The 16734-nt window shown below is 42.6% G+C and overlaps 1 protein-coding gene across 2 annotated transcripts; it reads left to right on the top strand.

Moving 5' to 3' along the window:
• The first annotated feature begins 9085 nt into the window (after positions 1-9085).
• Positions 9086-15445, top strand: LOC139442890 (isoaspartyl peptidase/L-asparaginase-like). Of its 2 annotated transcripts, XM_071223797.1 has the most exons (7): positions 9086-9135; positions 9468-9703; positions 11528-11670; positions 13546-13706; positions 13891-14021; positions 14354-14464; positions 14837-15445. In XM_071223797.1, the coding sequence occupies exons 2-7, from the start codon at positions 9505-9507 to the stop codon at positions 15037-15039; spliced, it is 948 nt and encodes a 315-aa protein (XP_071079898.1). In that variant the 5' UTR covers positions 9086-9135; positions 9468-9504; the 3' UTR covers positions 15040-15445. The 2 variants fall into 2 exon arrangements, with proteins under 2 accessions (XP_071079898.1, XP_071079899.1); XM_071223798.1 differs by lacking the exon at positions 9086-9135 and having other exon boundaries at positions 9147-9703; positions 11528-11658.
• Positions 15446-16734: the final 1289 nt, after the last annotated feature.

Genomic DNA, 16734 nt, shown 5'->3' with positions numbered 1-16734 from the left:
ATCTGTCACATCCGATGTACATGTTCATAACTTCATGCCAATGTGATTTATACTATATTTGAATATATGACATTTACATACGCAAATGTACGTGCCTTTAAAAAAATAAACCCATTTTGAAACTCAAAGGTGAGAAAATAAACATTTCTTGAAAAGCGCACTTTGCAGTTTTTTGTCATTACTAGAATAAGTAATATTCCTTATCGGCGGAATGGCTTGTTTTCACTTTATAAGTACAAGCACGCATGCAGCTATCTTCGTTAATTAATCATCGCGATATATTGTGTTAAATTTCTGTTTCAAGTGGCAATGACTATTTAAAGTAATGAGGAAGGTTATTCCCTGTGCCTTTGGCACTCGCATGTATATCGGCCTTTGGCGACAGGGTTATGAAATGCGCATTCAATATACAATTCATATTCGACCAACTTGAGCACATATATTGACACAGCCATATTTAGCTAAATGGATGTATGGGTAAATTAATAAAATTTTCGTTGTGTTCATTGATGTGAATGTAAAACATTAAGCCACGCCCACCGAAGCGGACTACTTTTATTACTACGTACGGAATGTCAGGGAATCCCAATATGACAGACGAGTGAATTCCCTTTCTGCTCACGTGTATCGTGTATCGTTATGCACAGGACATTTAGCGGAGCTCTTGCATTTTCATTAACCCAAACTACCATTTGCGACCGAAGGCCGAGAAGGAATGAAACCGCAAACCTGCAGGCTCGCTCGCCTGTTTTTTAACCGCTCGCTTGGGTTCAACAAATTTCATGTCTTTCGGTTTCATTTCTAACTCGCACATTTCCAACTGTGTCTTCCCGTTCCCATCGCACAAATGTTTGGATCTGGCGGTAACTGACCATGTCATTTAAAAAAGCCGCCTTCTCCAAAACATATACTTGTCCCGGTTCGTTACAGTCTGACTGTTGCAGTGCTTCTCGCCTCTTGCCTTCATTGACAGGTCCTATGAAGTTAGTTTTGATCTCCGTTGATTGGCTACCGATTTGTGGGCGTGTCAAGTTTTGTGCATTAATTTTAAAAATGACATGTCACGCCACGGCATGTATTCCTACGCCTGGAATATTTATCAATCTGGACATTTTTGTCTTCTTTGATTTCTATAACGTATTTTGATTAAACTATTGTACATAACACATGTTTTCATAGTCGCATTTAATTATAAGGATTGACTGCTATTTTGTTCGGTTCGATGTCCAAACTTGTATAAGAACCGGCTACGGATTCATATCGGTGTTTCGATTCATACCTCAATAAACCGAACAAAATACACAGTCAATCCTTAATTGTAATGTCAAGCAGTGATAGAAACTAACTGTTTCAGTCCTCTAGTCCTTATAATGATGACAGATAGCAAAACCCGGGCATATTTCTACTCGTCCTTAGATACCTTACCTATTGGGCAGTTTGGCAGGGACTTTAGGACTAGTGACAGTTTCTAACGCTGTCAAGCATTACCATGTTTAATATACACTTCCCTAATATCTCCATAAAAAAAACTCCAAATGTCACTTCTTCAACTACCTCTCCCAATATTTCACAGTTTCCGGTACCTCACATCTTCTCCCACCCTGTGAAGGTCCATGTTTGAATAGTTCTCCAGACAAGGTGACTGTGCTTGTCGTTAAAGGTGACTAACGGGATCGGATGGCCAAACTCACTGACTTGGTTGAGGCATGTCTGGTCAAGACTGTCATGTCCACACCGCCATCATTTAGCTGGAATATTGCTGAGTGTGACCTTTAACATCAAACAAACAAACAAACAAAACAAACATCTTCCTTCCAACTGTATAATTCTTTTACTTCATACTTCAAATATGCGCCCCCATGGTTTATACTCCCGGAAGTGTTTTATTGTACGATAAACAGAGACCACGAGTCGTTTATTTCTTATATGAGATAATCAATATTATGTACAGCCTCTTATTTGCAAGAAGGTAGGTAGGCATGCCGCTGCAGTTCCCATTGTGCCACCCGTCAATGTAGAAAATGTGTTGTTGGAGACGATTTCCAGTAGCCTAGCAGGACCTAAGATAAGCGCCGTCATGGACGTCACATCATCTTGGGTTGAAGGGAGGCAGTTCAGTCCTGACATCTGGAACCACTTTGGCAACTCTGGTCATCAGACTAACAATCTTGAAGGGTGGCACCTCAGGATCAACCAGCTAGCCAAGAAGAGTCACCCTAACGTCTAGGAGGTGGTGCAGCTATTCCAGCAAGGGCAGTCCAACACCTAAGTCAGCATCCTGAGGTTGCACCTAAGCGAAGTTACCGCCAGATCGACGCCCGCCTCAGATCATTGGAGGACGACCTTGTCAAGCACCATCTGTCTGACACTGACTACACAGACCATGTGTCGGAACTTCTTCACCTGGACTGAACATTGACATGAATATAAACATTTTAACATTTTAAACATTTGAACTTAATGTGTATAAATACGGTAGTAAAATTGAAAAGTGGTTCTCCTTTGTTCTCGTTTTATTTTTCTGGTACCGGGAGCGCCAGATCCCGTGTCAGTGAACCGTGTCTGAGCCCTAACTGGTCCCAGGAACGCCACGGGGAGTTTTCCTCCTAAATATCAAATTTGCAATCCCGGCCGACACCTGATATATAACCCCAATCGTAGATTAAATAATTACCCCAGACAAAATGCGAACCACTGAGCGCTTTATTACCTTGACACCCTCAGAGGTAGCGGTGAACATTACTGAGCTATTTTGCAGTCTTTGTCAGGTAATCTGACCAGTTCTACCACAAATCAAGTGAATGACGACAAATACACTGGTGGAGGGTTATACCATCAAACATGGATGACACGAAGGGAGTACTAATTGTTTCAGTTTGCCTGAAACATAAATGTCGTTGCTGTTGCCGGCTAGACGACTGAATAAAGAATATAGTAACTAAATAATATCTAGGTTAAGTGTTACTGGATATTACTGTACCATGTAATAAACAAACATTGTTATTATGGCTGAGGAGTGAATCTGATCTCCAGTACACATTTCTAGACAAAATTTGAGTATTGGCATCATTACATTTGGCAACCATTAGTGAAATATGTTGTTGGCAATAACGGGATCAGCTAGGACGTCTCCTCATCCAAATGAAACTTGTGATGTGAGTGAGTGAGTGAGTTTGGTTTTACGCCGCTTTTAGCAATATTCCAGCAATATCACGGCGGGGGACACCAGAAATGGGCTTCACACATTGTACCCATGTCGGGATTCGAACCCGGGTCTTCAGCGTGACGAGCGAAAGCTTTAACCACTAGGCTACCCGACCGCCCCGAAACTTGTGATGAATATTAACTATCTACTGAAGGAACTAATACAAAGACAACGAATTTTGGTCTAAAACAAACGAGTCACAATTAGCCGTAGTTTCATTATCTTGATACAAAGAGAAGACTCGTTATTGTTCAGTCAGTACAGGCACAATATCCTTACAGAGAACGTCACAGAACGTCACTGCCTCCTTGCACTTTTCTTTATCCATAGGAATTCTGTTATGTTTGTCGTCTACATATTGCTGACATCTTTCTGAAGGGCCTGAAAATGGAACGCAGAAATCCTGACCATTTTACACGATTTGACCACTCATTGTTCTAGTAATACTTTTTGAGAATTTTCTCAACTTCAAAGTCTGGATTATTAGGAGCATTGTCAGATTTGTCATTTTTGTCATTTGGTTGAATGTCCCTGGGCACAGGTTTCTCAATAGAATTATCACTATACAGCAAGTCCTCTACTTTATCTACGTCCAGTTGTGCTGGTTCCACACTTTCTTCGTCAGGAACAGGTGAAGTATGATTGGGATGGTCCCTAAGACTACGACAGGCCGGTAGAGAAATGCTGTTTCCATCTGAAAACATTGGAGTCTTTGCTTTTAGTGCTTCATTGCGTGTTCCTTTCCTTTCTGTTCCATTCAATAACGAAATCACATAGGAAGACCTAGGACTCACTCTGGTCATTGTGGCATGGGTGAAAAACCTGTTGTTTGTGTTTTCTTGATATCGAGTAACTTGCAGGTCTCTCACACAATGTTACTCAGACAGTTCGTTCCTCTGTCTGAATGAAGATACTGTAGAATGCCATGTCGACAGTTTATGTTCCTGGTGAATTCTGAAACGATAGTTCTAGCCTTGATATCAGTAATATCAGTTCACTATCATATTTTGTCAAATTGGCAACAAAGACTAACACATACTGATTACCGGTTTCCTTACATTTAGGAAGTGGTCCGAGAATATCTGTACTCACTCGTTGGAAGGGGTGGGTTTCAACAGGCATTGCTTGTAATTTGGTCTCAGTATTTTTGGCTGGCATCTGTATAGAGGGTGAAAGGCAGATCAGGTTTTGGGTATCCTAATATAGGAGCTGACACCAGTGCTTCTTCCAGTACGAATTGTGACAACCATCAGTCCATTGAAACTGAACACCTGATTTAGACAGAGCCTAAGAGGTGATGCAATCTTGGAATAGTTTCTGATGAATTCTTTTGTAATATCGAGACATTCCAAGGAAGGTACATATGTCTTTCAGTGAAGCTGGACTGGATATGAAGTTATACTGCATCAACTTTCTTGGAATCTGAAGATATTCCATATGATCTAGGTATGTTATTTTGGAATGAGCAAAATGACACTATCATGGATGCAGCTTCAAGTTGGCAGTTTTAAGGCGATCAGACACTGTCCTTATGTGTTTCACACGTTCTTGGTAGTTCCTACTGAAGATTGACATCATCCTGATATATCAGACATTGCTTTCAGGCATGTCCCCTCAGAACAGCTTCCATAACTCTCTGAAAGGTGCTTCTTTAATCCAAATAGTAGCCATCAGAATTGGTACAGACCTAGATGACACCTCTATGCTGTGTATGGACGAGACTCTGGATGAATAGCTACTTGGTAAAATCCACTTTTTAAGTCAAGGATCGTGAAATAAACTGGATTTTCAGTTCCAGGACTCTTAAGCGCATCCTGCGTAGTAGGTAGAGGGTGAGCATCGAAAAGAACACATTGCATGAAACAATACTTTAATCTGAGAATTGTCAAAGGAAGATGAGTTGTCCCAGTGATTGGGGCTTTAACATTATTGGCATTGGATGTGTGTTGGAGATTTTGGTTAAACTACGATAACGCCAAACTTTTGTGCAACTGATTCTTTTAAAACACAAAAGATGGATCCAGTGTCAACAGGAGCACGAGTTCGTCGAGGTGAGAAGGGTTCCAATTACACAATCCTGAGAATCAAGTGCAGATTTCGGATAACCCCCTACTAATTGTGTTCTGACAACCGGGACTTCATTATCAGAGTTGACACGTGTCCTGCATGCTGAAATGCCTCCAGCAAGACAGATGCGAGCTGTGTTGTTTATTCCACCACACAAAGAACATGTCAGTCCTAGATGGCCCAGATTTGTTGTCGTCATATTTGGTATATCTGTTTACACGTCTTCGCTGTGTGTCCTTTCCTATTGCAAATCTGGCAAACAGTCGGCTGTGAATGAGCCATGGCAGCGATGGTGCCGGTATCACGTGGACGTCTGTTTACATTGTCTGTCAACTCTTCCACCTTTAACTGAATGTGGTGACTTGAGAGGTCAAGTTGTCAAGCACCGTGGCAAGAGTGTTGACCTCTGGTGAGGAGATAAGAAGAGTTGACTCAATCACAAGTCTCGCGAACTTTATTGCGTCTTGGAATGAGGTTAGTCTATGTTGTAATACTGGTGCTCGGGTGGCTGGCCTAAGTCTACAAATAAATGCTGATAGTTTCACTGTCTGTTTTCAATTTCTGACTCTTTCCTGTCCCACAACTGTTGTTCGAAAAAACATATAGGTAGGTCTGACACAAAATGGTCAGTAAACGTAGAGAAAAGTCTGTCTTGAGAAAGTTTAATGTGATCCTGCAGAGAAGTGTACCAAATCAAAGCAATACCTTGCAATTTGAGCATCATTGCCGGTCCAATCTGATCGTACTTAAATAGCTGCATGCCAAACCAGGCCTTAAATCGTTCTAACCACATACGGGCGTCCTCTCTGGGCAATTCAAAGAATGGTTCCAATTTGAGATTGGAGGAAGCCATGTTAACTGTATGAGGCGGAAAGGACAAAGGATCTCCACCATATGTTTCGTCCTGGGACCTGTCTTCTACAATTATTCTGGAACGCACAGACAACTAACAGGGCCGTATGTGAAATGTACATTGAAATGTACTCCGTTTTGCTACGCTACATGCGTGTCCACGGGAGTGAAGTCAATTTCATCGTCTTGATCTGCACGTGCACAACATGCGTTCACCCTCTACCTGGAACAAACCAAATATGTTTGCCCAAATTCTGTACACCGCCTGCTTGTCTCAAACTTGTGAGTTGGTTCAACATATCCTGAATTATCAGTAGATGTTAATCACAAATGCACACATTGGCAAACTCACGAATCTGCCCTTGTCGTCTCATACAGCGGCTACTTGTAGAACATCTGATGTTAAGCCAGGAACCAGTAAGGGGATGCGGTGCATGGCAGAAACTGGAGCACGAGACAGTGAACGTGTTTATCTAGTCCATTCAAGTCACAAACTTGAAATTTCAAGATACATACTAAGTTGAAATTTCAAGATGCTATGTTTAAATTTCAAGATGCTTAGTTGAAATTTCAAGATTCTAAGTTGAAATTTCAAGATACATAAGTTGAAGTCAGTATCTTGAAAGTTCAACTTAGTATCTCTCCCTCCCCCCCCCCCCCCCCCCCCCCCCCCCCCATCCCCTCTGTCCCCTATCTAAACTAAATGAATGCCAGCTGCGGGAGGTTCCAGTCACACAATAAACTGGGTCTAGCCTTCATGAAGAGGAGGCGTCCCTACAATAAACATTCACAGACAGATTTGCAATTGGAGTCCAGTAAGGTACAAGAAAACATTGATGCAGAGGATCAGAGTTCCCCGCCATATGTGATGCCTCACAAACGCATTATTATGATGTTACTGAAAGGCATGACGGGGCATAATGCTTGGTAGGGTGTCCAGAGGATGACGGTAGAGGTTGTCATAGCTTTTCAAATTTTTTGGCAATAAAAGATCTTACGCCCCCATACAAAGTTGTCAGAAATACAAAGAAAATGTCTGATATAAGCAGAAGTGATTCAAAAATTAACGATATCCACACGAAATTATTCCATTTGCATTTAGAAGTGAATAAGGACTAATATACGTACGTACGTTTGTATCTAGAGTTATGGCGCAGAACTAAAGTGAAAACGCGCACTGTTAAAATACTAGTAATAATGTAGATCTACGTGCAAAGTTAACAAATAGTCTAGGCCTAGTAATACAATAGAGCTGGATGACAGGGTCCGCCTAAACTAGGAATATTGTATGTAGAATTGTTTCTATCTTATCTTAGCAAATTCATAATCCTGAAAAATATTCATGTGCCTGCAAAAACCAAGTTCACTGAGCTTGTTTTACCACTTTCGTTTAAAAGCTGTCATTATTTTTCTCATTTACTTTTGAGACGAACGTTATACTTTGTGCAACATACAGTCCGTTTACATGCTTACAGATGTATAATGTACACACATGCAAAACAGCACAAATTTCATGTGAGTAGTTCCGTCACGTAAACGCCAGTAGACACCTGCGTTGACTGTGTACCTAATTATACATATACATTTTATGCAATATTATAGCAGGAGTATATTGCTATGGCAACTTGTTTTTTGGCCGCGAGTGAACCTTGGACTTCAGACTCCCGTACCTTTAAGTTATCTACTTCTTAGGGCTGGGACGAGTCCAAATTTACTACCCGGGTACCCAACCCCCTATTACCCGACCCTACCCGGGTACCCACTGTAGGTCTCAAGAGTTGGGAACATAACGTCTAATTGGGAAAAGTTTAACTGTAGCCCTGGCAAAAACTGTTTAGATTCATGTATGAAACCATATAATAGATATATATGATCTCGAAACGATCGAATCATGCGTATCCTGAAGTTGACAGAAGCTTTATCTTTACTCAAACATATACAAGTCAAAAGGAATGTGTGCATCATCATAAAGAAATGCGAACATTAGCGACTTGTTGTGTAACCACTAAGCCCTAGTGAGTTTCTGTCATTAAACAATATGTCACGTGACTAACCATGGGTCCGGGTAGTACTGTGAGTACCCGGGTCCTACTCAGGACCCACCCGACCCGAGTACCTAAATTACCCGTCCCAGCCCTACCCTGAGTTTCTGTTTAGCATTGGTCACTGTTCCAGAGAATACGACTTGGCCCTAACAATTCCAGGCCATGTACACGCTAAAATAAAAAGAAGCATATTTTACTCATCTCCACACTTACGTACTTATTTCCAATGACTATTGTGTAAATTATACACGTCAGGAGTCTGGCTTTCTATCGCCATGCAACATAATTGTGAAAGATTGTTCGCGAAACCCAATCCCCAACCATTCGCTGTGTAATAGTCAGTTGGCCAGGGGTGAAAAACAAGATTTTCGTTCCAACATTTTTCTGTATCTGTACACCATTTTCATTGGGCAGTAAGTTTGCAAGTGTGTGCGTGAATTTTCAGGAAGTCAAAATTGCATAAATTGAAGGAAAAATGCATAATTTAACAAAATTGGCAGTAACATGTTTATTAAGTCATTAAACTATCCAAATTATGTCTTTGATTACAGGTAATGTGTTCGCTTATCTGAATTTGGCAATCATTTTGTTTCATATAACTGTTATTCTAATTCTCAGTGGAAACATTGATAAAAATCATGGTTTTTTACTTCATTTTCAAATCGTGAGTAGGTAAAACAATAATTCCATTGAATTGTGACAATAAAACCACTATAACTGGGTATCAAAATCTGCAAAATTGAGCATGTAAGTGGCTTCATATATGAGTTTGGTATGTTATTAAGACTAAACATCAATACAAATTTTCGTGATAACTTGAGATCGGCCAAAGCACTATCAAGTACACTGAATGGCCGTCTGCTGTGCGCCCGGATCAACTAGGTCAAACTTGGCAACACTATATCTTTCACAGGAGGGAGCGCTGCGTGACGCGCAAATTTTCCGACTGTACATCTCTAACAGCAGGTCAGTTGGTCTGTTGTTGCAGGTGGCGTACAGACGGCTCGTGGCTGTCCTGTTAGATGGTCCACGTGTTTCATATAAATGTCGGACATTTTAGGACAGTAAGCTCCCCTGTCACTGGAAACAAACCCTGCACCAGATATATTTTACAACCATTTGTAACATATTACGTGCTATATATATCGTACTTGTTGTATTTGACATTTGGTACACTGTGACATCCATACCTAACTTGGACTATCTGTTCAGGGTCCTATACGTTATATTTACCGCTAGATATAAAGGCCGCGTGGCTATTGTGTGGCACACTGACTAACGCTCCTGTCGGACCCCAGGCGCTACCCCTCCACTACCGCTACTTCTCCCACGGGTATGAGTGTTGCCAAGCTGCCCGCAATAGCTGTCCACGGTGGGGCATGGGGTATTCCCGACAGCCTGGCCGGGCCGAGCGTGGAGGGGGTGCAGCGTGCAGCCCGTGCTGGGTACGATGTTCTCACCGTCGGTGGGTCCGCCCTGGACGCCGTGGTAGCCGCTATCTGCATCCTGGAGGATGACCCGGTCTTTGATGCAGGTCAGAAGACAACATTCTTTTTTTCATTGTCTATTTCAACGTTAATAATGTCGGCAGGTCGAAATAGGTGCACAATTTCGTTGTCATTATTATAGTTTTCAGTTACGCCACAATGAGGGAATATACTCTATCATTGCTGTGGGATAAAGTCACATTGACACATCACTGGTCACACACTCGGGTCCAGAAGGGAATGCACGGGAACGCTCTACATTTTTAAAATATACTTATATTTCCTTTGAAGGTTTTTATATGATCCCTTAAATGCAGATTCGGATTTTGATCACAAAATGCACCATTCTTTCCCCCAAATAATCCGTTTCCGCACGTGGGCTATATGTTGACTAACTGTTACTGGACGTCAACATCAGGACACTGGGGTCGCGTGCTCGTGTGTGTGTGTGTGACCAATACCGATTTTATACTGCTAGCCCACTGACACACTATACCGCAGTTTAACACGAATACATGAATACCTCACTCAGACATAGAATACTGACTCCAAGCCGACCAGTCCTTGTTTGAACCCCTTAATGCCGAGCACCAGGCAGGGTAACAACAAGTACCATCTTTTTACCTCCTAACTTTCCGCTCTCCTGGCGGACGCTCTACCGCTAGACCCCGGAGGCGGCCCTCTTAGATTGGTAGACTCACAAAAGAGGAATGTTAGAACATTTAACATTGCGTATGTGATTGTTTGCTTACAAGTTTCTTAACAGTTATCAATATTCCAGTATATCTGTGTGGTCTGGCGATCTTTCTTAGATTGGTCCTAAATACATGTAATATAATGGTTACACAATACATAGAGTTATAATATGGAGGGATATTTCATCAGTTCTTTTTTAAACATTTTGTTTTTGGTAACCATTATAGCAATTATTTAGAACTACTCTAAGAAATGTAAGTAATATTAATCTTGAACTGGAGTAACATGCTGTATGTTTGTCTCTACTATCTGTGACTCCTTGTCAGCACCTTCTAAAGTAGCTAGTTGCCCATGGGTTTGATAACGTGCGTTCCACGAGATCACCGTTCTCAAAAGCTCTCTGTCTTGTCTTTTGGTACAATGCTATAAAACGCTTGGTTCCAAATTATGATAAGAGAAGGTTTATCCCTCAAGTTATATTTTGTTACGTAGAGACTTAAATTAGCCTTCCATAAGCCCTTCAGGACAGTTAAATTACTTCCAGACATCAGTTGGTCCAAGTGAAAGTGTCCGACTTATCCACCCACAGTGTATGCAACCCCGTGAAGATCCTGGTTAGAATAGGTCTTGATTGTCGTAAGAGGCGACTAACGGGATCGTCTTGTCAGGCTCGCTGCCTTTGTTGATGCATGCCATCGTATCCCAATAGCGTGGGTCGTTGCTCATGATGTCGATCACTGGATTGTTTTGTCCAGACTCGATTATTTACAGACCGTCGTCATACAACTGGAATACTGCTGAGTGAGGCGTTAAACAACATACAAACAAAACACACAGAGAAAATATTTTAGTCACGTGGGAGTTGTCACGTGGGAACAGTTCTACTGTTCCTCTGCTTTATGAACAAACACTTCTGTTTGCGTTTAGAAGATAAAAATTGGACTTCGTTGTAGCTGGAGGTCGTTCACTTTCACTTTAGACATCCTCTTATATGAAGGTCATATTAACCTACTGGAGAGTAGTGAAGGCCAAAATGAGGGGACTAGATTTGTCTCTGTGTCTCAAAAATTCATCAATATCATAATCATATGTTGACCAGATGCGGTCAGATTTTGATGCTCTGCATCGGTATTTTCTTGTTATTGTCTTTGCATGTTGTTTTCTACAACCAACAGGCACGGGGTCGGTGCTGACGCTGGATGGTGAGGTAGAGATGGATGCTGTCGTCATGGAAGGACGTAACCTAAAAGCAGGGGGTATCGCCTGCGTTCAGAACATCAAAAACCCGTGCGTCCTGGCCAGACAGGTGCTGGAAAAGGTCGGTCGGTACCTCGATTATCCAGGGTATGATTTCTCCATTCTATGATGGTAAATAGAATGGTGATATAATACAACGGATAATCGAGTTTATCATATAATGGATAGGTTACTCGGCAGGATAAAGCCAACGGATAAAAACGACATCCGTTGGGGTCATATGCGGATAAAGATGCAAATATCTAAGGTCAAGTAGGACTACTTTCACTGTTTATAAACCAACATGGCGTCGCCCTCGTCATTCGGCGATCGAGTCAGAATTAACCATGGGGAATCTGGATAAACTACAGGGATATTTGCTATCATTATCAAAAGAACAGTCTAATATACTGAAAATCAGTCTCTAACTGTGACGTAGCTAAGGCATTTTATAAGTTTTGGCAACTTTGGAGATATAAATTTCGACACAATTTTGCGAGCGCACGAGGCCTACAGGCCAAGCGGGATCAGTAGCCAATCTGGGCTTGTAGACCTCTGCGGCTTGAAACCTTCTCCACAAATAAAAATAGTTGGATTTGGCCGAAATATGTCTGAATCGTTACCTTTCTTTCGTTTTGTCGCTGTGTGTACATCTGACTACCCTTCTTAACGTTATGACAGGACAGACCGACTGTCAACAACGTCTGACCGTGGCCGTGACGTTTCATAGACTAGTGTTAGAGTAGCTTCCCTTTGGCAAAGGGCAGTTACTCTACTGGACAGACTGATGGATTGCCGCGAAAGACAATTAAAAACAACTGTTGTTTTGCGTATATGTTTCTTCGCCACTGTATAAGAAACAGATTTCAGTTGGAACTATATTGGCAACTGTCACTGTCACATCACTTACCCTGTGACGTAATAAATATTAATGCACGCATTCCAGGAAAACTCGCAATATTTCGGTAATGTTTGTGAGAGAGGGAAAGCGATTTTAAAGCACAGAATTAAAGAATGACATTATATGATAAAGAGGTTATCACGCTTGTGTCTTTGGGGATGGTAAATATCCTGATACAGGATATTTACCATCCCCAAACACACTCGCGTGATAACCTCTATTTATTCTGTCCAAATGCAGAAATATTAGCAAATGGGTATTGTTTAGGATCGATTGATCATGCCTCGTACGCCGATCGTAGCGCTGGTCTGCGAATCAGGTGCAGCCATATAAAATGTCTCCCTCTTGATATCTTTATGCCAATAGACAACGTGCTGTGTAAACGATGGTCAGTTCCCCGTGGAATTGGTTCCATTCGGAGCTACATTTGCCAGTGTAAATGTATTGTTAAAAACATTTCCAACTAAAAACTTTGCCAAGGGAATAATTCACGTAGTAACAAATGAACAAGTCTCAGTGGTTCAAGTGAACAGGTAGATTGAAGCGAAGCATGTGTTGTCGTGTCATGTGACCATGTCGACTGTTCTGTGTTCACCTGCAGACAGAGCATGTTTTGTCGTGTCACGTGACCATGTCGACTGTTCTGTGTTCACCTGCAGACAGAGCATGTATTGTGTCACGTGACCATGTCGACTGTTCTGTGTTCACCTGCAGACAGAGCATGTATTGTCGTGTCACGTGACCATTTCGACTGTTCTGTGTTCACCTGCAGACAGAGCATGTATAGTCGTGTCACGTGACCATGTCGACTGTTCTGTGTTCACCTGCAGACAGAGCATGTATTGTCGTGTCACGTGACCATGTCGACTGTCTTGTGTTCGCCTGCAGAGCATGTATTGTATCACGTGACCTTTGTTGACTGTTCTGTGTTCGCCTGCAGACAGAGCATGTATTGTCGTGCCATGTGATCATGTTGACGGTTCTGTGTTCGCCTGCAGACAGAGCATGTATTGTCGTGCCATGTGATCATGTTGACGGTTCTGTGTTCGCCTGCAGACAGAGCATGTTTTGCTGGTCGGCCCGGGTGCCAACAAGTTCGCGTCCGAGTGCGGTATTCCAACAGTGCCAGATGAGTCGTTGATAACAGACACTGCCAGAGCCGAACTGGAACACTTCCGGAAGTACAAAACTACCGTCAATCATCTCTTTAACAACAGGTGTGGAGTTGTCATATATCTCATTCTGACAGACAGTGTTAATCAAACATAGAGCGTGTAAAATAACGTTGCTGTATTTACATCGTCAAAGTGAAATTATATTTGTCTTTACTTCAGAGCATGTCACGAGTGTTTTGTGTTCGTTATTCCAATGAAATATTGCATCCCAGTGTTTTTGTAACAGAGAGGTCCCCCTAGGCCATGACACAGTGGGGGCAGTAGCAGTGGATCAGACTGGCTGTGTGGCGTTCGGCACCTCTACTGGAGGCATCACGGCCAAGAGACCTGGAAGGGTGGGGGACACGTCTATAGTGGGTGAGTGAGGCGTCGGGGCAGAGAGTCCAGACAGGGTGGGGACACGTCTTTAGTGGGTGAGCGAGGCGTCGGGGCAGAGAGTCCAGACAGGGTGGGGGACACGTCTATAGTGGGTGAGTGAGGCGTCGGGGCAGAGAGTCCAGGCAGGGCAGGGGACATGCAATTTCTGGGGTTACATGTATCAATCTGCTGCAGGTTCTGGGGGGTACATGTGTCTATCTAGGGGTACATGTGTCTATCTGAGGAAAGATGTGTCTATCTGTTGCATTTTCTGGGGGTACATGTGTCTATCTTCTGCAGGTTCTGTGGTTACATGTGTCTATCTGCTGCAGGTTCTGGGGGGTATGCCGACAATCGGTCCGGTGCTGTCTCCTCTACAGGACACGGGGAGGGGATCATCAGGGTGTGTCTCGCCAAGCGTATCACCGATCTGATGGAACAAGGTAACAACAATTTCAGCGAATGAGGTGAATGATTGGTAACTTATAATTATACACAGTGTATCCAATGTCCACGTGATGCCTATACGAATGAGTGAGTGAGTAAGGTTTGATGCCGTGTGGAGACCCCAGAAGTGGGCTTCTCACGCGCACTATGCTTCCCCACCTCCCGCTTGCTACACGGGACATGCTTTCGTTCTGAACAAGACAAACACTATCATATGTATTCATGTATAGGACGTTTGGCTTCATTGTCTTCCTATACAATCGGGGTTGTTAAAGTTATTCTACCTCAGTTTGAATCATAATGTAGGATGCCCACCTCCACAGCACCACTGCACATGTCAGCTCCCATAGATAACCTTCTCCCTGCAGGCGTCCCGTGTCAGGAGGCGGCAGACCGTGGCCTGGCCTACATGACTGAGCGAGTGGGCAGCGCCGGAGGGGTGGTGGTGGTCAGTTCCCAGGGTGACGTCGGCTTCTCCTTCACCACGGACAGGATGGCGTGGGCGTGGGCACGGGGAGGGGAGCTGCACTACGGCCTAGACCCCGGACAACACACAGGGGTCAGTCTATAGGCTGGCTATACGGGGCAATAGGGAAAACCTCGCTCAACATGTGCAGCTGGAAACCTTTGGAAACTCCATCCGACGATCGCCTTTGTCATGTTTGTCACTAAGGAGTGACGCTGCGGGTTCGGTTCCAGATTCAATTTAGTGCGGTTAAAACTACTGGTCACTTAGCTACATTGAAAACACAGTATGTTTCTCTCCTAATTCATTCTTTTAACTGATTCCACACTAGGGCGTCTGATTTTGTCATGTTTTATCAATAAGTTTGTTCCTATGAACATATTGAGCAGTTAGAATTGATATGTTGTTTGAAGTTGTTGTAAAATACAGTGCTAACTGTCACTGGATACCCAGGCGTATCAAGATGTATGGAATGGCGACTGGCTACTAGTGTGAAGACGTATTAAAGAAATGAGATAATCGATGGTGAAAGTTCAGTTTTTATTTTCCGGATGAGTACAACATCACAAGTACATACATTAATTTATGGAATGCCTGGATCTGTTCTTTTGCAACCCGCGGCTAAGCATTCATCGTTTAACAGTTTTTTAATTCATTCCTTGTGAAGAGATCTCCCGTTTAATAACAACAAGCTCCGACGTGTATACAGTTTGGCCCTCACTGTATGGAACTTCATACTCCAATGAACTCACACAAAGTGAAAGTCAATTCTTATAATTTTTATATATCACTATATTTACCTCAAAGGACGTAGACCTTGATCTATACACGTGTGTGTGACTTCATGTTTACACTGACAGCCATACAACAACCAGCTGTATCGCGGAATAAAATAGTTCCTCAAAACGAGAGGTGACATGAACTTATGTATACTCTACGGGGACAACTTGGTAGTTTCTGTAAACAAATGTACTCAAATAATATCCTCATTAGATAAGAAAGGTCTGTGAAGAACTCAGTAAGTCACAGTGACAGCGCGTCGTAATACATTTACATCAAGTACAAGACGTCAAAATGGCCGACACGATAAACGTGACGGGAGAGATTTCGGAAGTTGTTCATAAACCTGTGGCGGTTACATGTTTTAGTCATCATTGATCAACTGGCCGATCATTGAAAGGTGATTAAAGATGTATCAAACAGACGCTAAGGTAAATTCATATATTGCTGTAGACTGTCACTGTCAGCCTAGACACGGATCGAGTCGATACACTACGTTTGGATGTGTATGCATTTCTTCGTTTTGTTCATTCGGAGGGGCTGTAGCAAGGATAGGCCTATTAGTGAACAAACTCTCTGACTTTTTTCAATGTATACTGCAATACTAAGTTCAAGATTAAATGGTCTAATGATCGCTTCTGTATGTATTCGTGCTTGGGAATTCCCAGCTAGGGGTTTCCCCAGGAATGTGGAACTAGTCCGTCAGTGTTTACGTCATTTGAAGAACACGGTCTCCTGAAAAACGTATTAACGTCAAATTGTGTCGTTCATACACTTATGAACGACAATTTGGGAAAGCTGTATATCGTGTAAACTTCAAATTAAAAAATTAGTTAAGTGAGTGAGGTGGGTTTGGCTTTTAACAGTATATTCCAGTTATATCGTGGCGTGTCAGCTTGGTGTGGGAGGAAAGCCCGAGGTGATGCATGTCTCAGACGTTTACCACTTCGGTGAAACCCACGAGCACGGGTATGGTGCTGAATCATAATCGGGACGAACTGGGATTCGAACCCACAATCA

Source organism: Haliotis cracherodii, unplaced genomic scaffold (genome assembly GCF_022045235.1).
Source record: "Haliotis cracherodii isolate W230 unplaced genomic scaffold, xgHalCrac1.p SCAF_5, whole genome shotgun sequence".
Taxonomy (NCBI): domain Eukaryota; kingdom Metazoa; phylum Mollusca; class Gastropoda; order Lepetellida; family Haliotidae; genus Haliotis; species Haliotis cracherodii.
The sequence above is the reverse complement of the archived record's forward strand: the minus strand, read 5'-3'. Positions and strand labels throughout refer to the sequence as shown.

Bases quoted from the DNA above. Each gene is read 5' to 3' on its own strand.
- LOC139442890 (XM_071223797.1), top strand. From the start codon at position 9,505: ATGAGTGTTGCCAAGCTGCCCGCAATAGCTGTCCACGGTGGGGCATGG. The intron at 14,022-14,353 runs GTGAGTGAGGCG...TATCTGCTGCAG, and splicing joins GGGGGACACGTCTATAGTGG to GTTCTGGGGGGTATGCCGAC. The intron at 14,465-14,836 runs GTAACAACAATT...TTCTCCCTGCAG, and splicing joins CACCGATCTGATGGAACAAG to GCGTCCCGTGTCAGGAGGCG.